At 41.9% G+C, this 8,076-nt stretch overlaps 1 protein-coding gene across 1 annotated transcript; it reads left to right on the top strand.

Moving 5' to 3' along the window:
• The first annotated feature begins 2,661 nt into the window (after positions 1-2,661).
• On the top strand, positions 2,662-5,968 carry LOC125961663 (uncharacterized). Its single transcript, XM_049700475.1, has 2 exons — positions 2,662-4,349; positions 5,620-5,968. The coding sequence occupies exon 1, from the start codon at positions 2,662-2,664 to the stop codon at positions 4,312-4,314; it is 1,653 nt and encodes a 550-aa protein (XP_049556432.1). The 3' UTR covers positions 4,315-4,349; positions 5,620-5,968.
• Positions 5,969-8,076: the final 2,108 nt, after the last annotated feature.

Here is an 8,076-nt window from a genome sequence, read left to right as displayed (position 1 = left end):
TTAAAAGCTTTTGCGCAGCAAAGGAAACCATAAAGAAGACCAAAAGACAACCCTCAGAATGGGAGAAAATATTTGCAAATGAAGCAACTGACAAAGGATTAATCTCCAAAATTTATAAGCAGCTCATGCAGCTTAATAACAGAAAAACAAACAACCCAATCCAAAAATGGGCAGAAGACCTAAATAGACATTTCTCCAAAGAAGATATACAGAGTGCCAACAAACACATGAAAGAATGCTCAACATCACTAATCATTAGAGAAATGCAAATCAAAACTACAATGAGATATCATCTCACACCAGTCAGAATGGCCATCATCAAAAAATCTAGAAACAATAAATGCTGGAGAGGGTGTGGAGAAAAGGGAACCCTCTTAAACTGTTGGTGGGAATGTAAATTGATACAGCCACTGTGGAGAACAGTATGGAGGTTCCTTAAAAAGCTACAAATAGAACTACCATACGACCCAGCAATCCCACTACTGGGCATATACCCTGAGAAAACCATAATTCAAAAAGAGTCATGTACCAAAATGTTCATTGCAGCTCTATTTACAATAGCCCAGAGATGGAAACAACCTAAGTGTCCATCATCGGATGAATGGATAAAGAAGATGTGGCACATATATACAATGGAATATTACTCAGCCATAAAAAGAGACGAAATTGAGCTATTTGTAATGAGGTGGATAGACCTAGAGTCTGTCATACAGAGTGAAGTAAGTCAGAAAGAGAGAGACAAATACCGTATGCTAACACATATATATGGAATTTAAAAAAAAAAAAAAGTCATGAAAAACCTAGGGGTGAAACAGGAATAAAGACACAGACTTAGTAGAGAATGGACTTGAGACTATGGGGAGGGGGAAGGGTAAACGGTGACAAAGCGATAAAGAGGCATGGACATATATACACTACCAAACGTAAGGTAGATAGCTAGTGGGAAGCAGCCGCATAGCACAGGGAGATCAGCTCGGTGCTTTGTGACTGCCTGGAGGGGTGGGATAGGGAGGGTGGGAGGGAGGGAGACGCAAGCGGGAAGAGATATGGGAATATATGTATATATATAACTGACTCATTTTGTTGTGAAGCTGAAACTAACATACCATTTAAAGCAATTATACTCCAATAAAGATGTTAAAAAAAAAAAATAAAGATGAATCTAGAGATGTGGAAGAAATACTTAAAATAAATAAATAAATAAATAAATTATACGAGCAGCCTTCATCCTCACGAGTTAATGTTACAGATTGGGTAACTCGGTTCCCTCAAGCCTGGGCAGAAACTGCCGGTATGGGGATGGCCAAAAATCGGCCCCCGGTACTAGTGGAACTCAAGGCAACTGCCACCCCAATAACGGTCCGTCAATACCCCATGGGTAGAGAAGCCAAAGACGGTATCCGTCCCCATATACAGAGGCTACTAGACTTGGGCATCTTAATAAGATGTCAAACAGCATGGAACACCCCTCTCCTGCTGGTAAAGAAACCAGGAACAAATGATTATCGGCCGGTGCAGGATCTACGAGAGGTAAACAAACGGGTGGCAGACCTACACCCCACAGTTCCAAACCCTTACAACCTCCTGAGCACTCTTCCACCTCAACATACATGGTATACTGTTTTGGACCTTAAAGATGCTTTTTTCTGTTTAAGACTCTCTCCCCTGAGCCAACCCTACTTTGCCTTCGAATGGAAAGATCCAACATCGGGAATGTCTGGTAAGCTGACATGGACACGGCTACCTCAGGGATTTAAGAACTCCCCGACCATCTTTGATGAAGCCCTCCATCAGGATTTGGCATTATATAGAGAATCAAATCCCCAGGTAACATTACTCCAATACGTTGATGATATTTTATTAGCTGCTGAGACCCAAGAAGATTGTATCAAGGGTACTGAAAAACTGTTAACGGAACTTGGAACCCTGGGATATAGAGCCTCAGCCAAGAAAGCACAAATATGCCAACAACAGGTCAGTTACCTGGGGTATCTATTAAAAGGGGGGCAAAGATGGCTCACGGAGAGCAGAAAGGATACGGTGGCCCAAATTCTGGCTCCCAAAAACGCCAGGCAGGTTAGAGAATTTTGGGGGACGGCCGGATTCTGTAGACTATGGATTCCAGGGTTTGCTGAGCTGGCGGCCCCATTGTACCCCCTAACCAAAAACAGCACTCCTTTCGTTTGGGGCGATAAGGAACAACGGGCTTTTGACCAAATCAAACGAGCTTTACTTTCAGCTCCAGCCCTAGGACTGCCAGATGTAACCAAACCTTTTCATTTATATGTGGCCGAAAATAAGGGCATTGCAAAAGGAGTATTGACTCAGAAATTGGGGCCCTGGAATCGCCCAGTTGCTTATTTGTCAAAAAAATTGGACCCTGTGGCATCAGGATGGCCCACCTGTTTAAAGATAATCGCTGCAGTAGCCGTTCTAGTCAAAGATGCTGACAAACTAACTTTAGGACAAAATCTAACGATAACAGCTCCTCATGCCCTGGAAAATGTAGTCCGTCAACCACCGGATAGGTGGCTAACTAATGCCAGAATGACCCATTACCAAACCCTGTTGCTAAACTCAGATCGCATCAAGTTTGCTCCAGCCACAGGACTCAATCCAGCCACCTTGCTACCTGACCCTGACTTGGAAGGCTCCACCATCATGCATGATTGTCAGGAAGTACTGGCCGCAGCACACGGCAGTAGGCCAGATCTGATGGACCTGCCCTTCCCTGATGCTGATTTCACCTGGTTCACGGATGGGAGCAGTTTCCTGGAGGAAGGTAAGCGTCGAACTGGGGCAGCCGTGGTAGACGGAAAACAAGTCATATGGGCAGCGGCGCTACCACAAGGGACCTCAGCCCAACGAGCTGAATTAATTGCCCTGACGAGGGCATTAGAGATGGCAGAGGATAAAAAAGTAAACATCTACACAGACAGTAGATATGCGTTTGCTACCGCTCATATCCACGGTGCCATTTACCAACAGAGAGGGCTACTAACTTCAGGTGGCAAAGAAATTAAAAACAAAGACGAAATCGTGGCTTTGTTGACTGCACTCATGCTTCCTACTAAAGTCAGTATCATCCACTGCCCTGGACATCAAAAAGGAAATACCCCAATAATTAGGGGAAATAATATGGCTGACCAAGTGGCCCGAGAAATAGCATCGGGAGAAGTCATTTTAGGACTGTCAGATAAAGTTCCTGAAAAACCAGGCCGCGATGGAGAAATCATCCCGGCCACAACAAAAGGGACTTTGTCCCCTCAGCAAGCAGAATCCATGTTACAACAGATGCACAGATGGACACATTTGGGGACTAAAAAGATGGTAGCCTTGTTACAAAAAGCCGGGTACGAAACCCCTGGAATGACAAAATTAGCTGAACAAATTGTGCCATGTCAACAGGTAAATGCTCACAAAGGGAAACTTGAAACTGGAAAGAGACTCAGGGGGGACCGCCCAGGAACTTACTGGGAGGTGGACTTTACCGAAGTGCGTCCTGGAAGGTACGGTAATAAATACCTTTTAGTTTTTGTAGACACTTTTTCAGGATGGATAGAGGCTTTCCCAACAAAGAAAGAAACAGCTGCTGTAGTAGCCAAGAAGATTTTAGAAGAAATTTTTCCTCGATTTGGAGCACCAAAGGTAATAGGGTCTGATAATGGTCCAGCCTTCGTCGCCCAGGTAAGTCAGGATGTGGCCAGATATTTGGGGACTGATTGGAAATTACATTGTGCCTATAGACCCCAAAGTTCAGGTCAGGTAGAAAGAATGAATAGGACTCTAAAAGAGACCCTAACTAAATTGTCCTTGGAGACTGGCGGTACCGATTGGACGGTGCTCCTTCCTTTGGCCCTATTCCGGGTTAGAAATACACCTTCCCGATACCATCTTACTCCTTTTGAAATATTATATGGTGCCCCGCCTCCCCTCCTCACTTTAGGAAAAGAAATAAAACCTGATTGTCAAAATAACACTGACTTATATGCTAGGCTACTGGGACTCCAATTGGTCCAGAAAGAAATATGGTCCCAACTCGCCGAGGCCTACCAACCGGGAACACCGGGAGAAACTCATCCTTTCCAAGTCGGAGACTCCGTATACGTCCGTCGGCATCGAACCCAGACGTTGGAACCTCGATGGAAAGGACCATACACCGTCCTCCTCACCACCCCAACGGCCATAAAAGTGGACAGCATCGCTGCCTGGATCCATGCTTCACATGTGAAGGCTGCACCAGCGACGGCATCATCAGGATGGCGGGCCCAAAGAACCGACAACCCGCTCAAACTCAAGCTTCTACGAACCTAAGACTTATAATTTTGGTTTTACTGCCTTTACTGACTGTAAGTGATTTTAGCCCTCACCTCCCCCAACGTTTAACTTGGCAGGTAATTTCTCAGACTGGAGATGTAACCTGGTCCATTAGTCATACTGCACCCCCCTGGACCTGGTGGCCAGATCTTTTTCCTGATGTTTGTAAATTGGCTATAGGAGCACCTTATTGGGATACAGAAGATTCTCATGATATGAACACTGCCCCTTCCAAAGTTTCGGAAACTGATTGGTTTGGGCCGGGTTGCAAAAATGCAGGCAAAAGAATGATGCTTGGTATCCTCACTTTCTTCGTATGCCCCGGGTTCCACCGCCCTTGATCTCTAAATTATAAATGTGGTGGAACTGAAAACTTTTATTGCAAAAGCTGGGGATGTGAAACTACCGGGGATACTAATTGGAAACCCACCTCAACTTGGGATTTTATTACTGTAACGGCTAATTATTCTCATAATGAGGATACCGGACACCGGAGTAAATGTTCAGGATGGTGTCATCCCCTTAAAATTTCCTTTAGTAATCCCGGAAAAAGAGATAAAAAATGGATAAATGGTCATTCTTGGGGCGTTAGATTTTACATGAGGGGATATGATTTAGGAATATTAATGACCCTTAAGCTAAAGATTGAGACTCCTGCTCCTATATCAATAGGCCCAAATCCCGTACTTGGCCCCCCTTTGCTTCCCCCGGCCCCTTCAACTACGTCAACAAAGAATGAGACTAATGAAACCTCTGGATCCAAAGAACCCACAGTTAAGCCTGGGACTCCTCAGGATAGGATGCTTTCTTTGGTGCAGGCAGCCTTTACGGTTCTCAATGCTACAAACCCAGAGGCTACAAAATCATGTTGGCTTTGCTATGCTGCCCCTCCCCCTTATTATGATGCTATAGGATATAGCTCCAACTATACTAATTCTACCTCCTCAGACCAATGTCGATGGAAGCAAGAAGGGAACAGTAAATTAACCCTGTCCTCGGTTTCTGGAAATGGTACTTGTATAGGAACACCTCCCCAGTCCCATAGACACCTTTGTCATGATTTTAGCCTCCCTTCAGGCTCAGGATATCTTGTACCTCCTCAAGATGGATGGTGGGCATGTAACACGGGGCTCACCCCTTGTGTCTCTTTAGAGGTTCTTAATACTTCAGCTGACTTTTGTGTGTTAGTGCAATTAGTCCCTAGACTTATCTACCATTCAGACTCATCCTTTTTAGATGAATATGTAGGAAAAACAAAAAACAAAAGAGAACCTGTAACCCTCACATTGGCTGTCCTTCTAGGACTAGGAATATCTGCCGGGATAGGAACAGGAACCACAGCCCTCATACAACAACCCCAGTATTATGCAAGTTTAAGACAGGCTGTAGACATCGACCTTCGAGCATTAGAAAGTTCCATAACTCAACTAAAGGAATCACTCACCTCACTTTCAGAAATGGTGTTGCAGAATAGAAGAGGCCTAGATTTGCTGTTTCTTAAGGAAGGGGGATTATGCGCCGCTCTAAAAGAAGAATGTTGCTTTTATATTGATCATTCAGGAACCATTACCAAAACCATGGATAAACTAAGGGAACGCTTAGATAAAAGGCAAAGGGAGAGAGAGAACGAAAAAGGATGGTTTCAATCATGGTTTGATAAGTCCCCCTGGTTTACCACCTTAATCTCTACTCTGTTGGGACCTCTTATTGTTTTATTGTTGATTTTAACTTTTGGACCATGTATTCTAAATCGCTTGATAGCATTTATTACAGAACGTATCAGTACTGTACAAGTTCTAATGTTAAGACAACAGTACCAAAGTTTACGAACAGAAGGTTGAGATTCCATGATTGGAATCAATAGTCACAAGAAAAAGGGGGAAATGTGGGACTCGAGGGACATTGTTCCAGCTAATGATTAAGAACTCTCCAGACAATAGGGGCTTCTTAGACAATGGGTGAATTTCCAGGATGTCCGGCCCCCTTCCGAGAAGGAGGGAGATAAACAAAATGTAAAAAAGGTATCTGTCAAAGACCAATCAGGAAGCTGGGGACAAGTTCCCTCTCTGGTCCGAGCCTAAGCCGGGACCAATCAGCAGGAAAACACAACCAAATCTATAATTTACATACGGGGAAGTGGGAACCTATAAAACTGACATATTCGCGCCCAAAAGGGGTTCCTTCTTCGACCTCCTGCGTGAGGACCAAGGAACCCCTGTGCACCGGCCTTCAATAAACCTCTTGCGTTTTGCATCGGCTTCCGACTCTTGTTGTTTCCTGGGCGAGTCGAAACTCCTAGGGGACGGCGAAGGTCTAACAATAGCAGTTTTTACTGCCTGAGTACAACCAAAATCCAGCAACAACATTCAGGAGAAAAGCCATGAAACATAGAACACAACATTCTTACACAATTAATCTCTGACTCATAATTAGAATTTTGTAAAACTGTTGGGTTTTGTTTAAACTTTTAGAAACCACGGTCCCTCAGGCATTAAATATAGCATACTTCTGTTGGCCTTTTAATACAATAAGACAGATAAAATAACAAAATTGTTTTTTATAAATACTAACATGTACACAATTTGCTTATATTCCATTGAGTCTGTTGAACCCAAACCAAGCACAAAATTCAGAGAACTCCAAAAGGAAAGACTAAGAATTTCTGATAACACTTTTAATAATATAACAGTTTGAAGGTGAAGGTATTTGGAAAGATTAATGGTTCTTAGGAAAGCACCCTGGAGGTTGGTATCAACACAACTTATTTGCAAACAGGTTATTTCATGTCTTAAACTCTGGTTTTCACTAGCTATGCTCTTTCATTAGAATCTGAACATACCTTTTCTCTCAACAACCATTTGGCTGAATGACTTATCCTTTGTTTTCATTTAGCTCCACCATGACTGGTCAAGGTACAAAATTGCAGCTTTAATCTGTCCCCTTTGCCCTCATAGGTCAGCAAGACTCTCATGATCTATCTGACCAGCAGTTACTATCAAGCTAGTGGCAGAATTTTGCAACTTATAATGAAATTAATTAAAGTGAAAAGAAATAAACTATTAGAGGATATATTAATCAATTTTGTGAACCACTTATTTACAAAGTTTAATTAAATGTTTTGTTTAAATGTTGCTCTATATTTCACATCTGAGAACTAACCAAATCCTATAGAATCTCATGAATATCTTAGTTGCAGTCAAGACAGAGAAGCATATTTCAGAAACGTTTTTGTAACATTGATTGCATTTGTGAACTCTAAGATGAAAAGCTAATTCTTCCTTGAAATAATTATACTGCTGTAATAAGAAATGGACTCAAATCTATCCAAAATACTCCTATTTTATTTACAATTTAGAAGTGAATTTTTAAAAAGAGGCTAATAAAATAACACATAGGAAATATTTACAGAAATGAATAAATGAAGGACTTAAAATCCAATTGCAGCAGATAAGAGACGGAATTTTGTGCATAATCATTACTTTTAAAAATATTTATTTCTAAATCCCATGCAACCTGACAGTTTTCATGCATAAGAATAACCATTAGATATGTTTAGTTCACTCATTCTAAAAACTCGTTGATTTTCAAGTACCTGAAATAAATTTGTTCATGTAAATTAACTTTGTGTTCCGTAAAATGCTTTATTTCTTACGCACAGTAGACATTCAACACAAGTTTTTTGATGAAAAAAATAAAACTGTTGATTTAAAAAATACAAAACAACAACATATTTTATTGATATTAAAGGAGAATTTATAA

The sequence above is a fragment of the Orcinus orca genome, chromosome 17 (assembly GCF_937001465.1).
Source record: "Orcinus orca chromosome 17, mOrcOrc1.1, whole genome shotgun sequence".
Classification (NCBI taxonomy): Eukaryota; Metazoa; Chordata; class Mammalia; order Artiodactyla; family Delphinidae; genus Orcinus; species Orcinus orca.
This window is presented reverse-complemented; position numbering and strand designations above follow the sequence as displayed.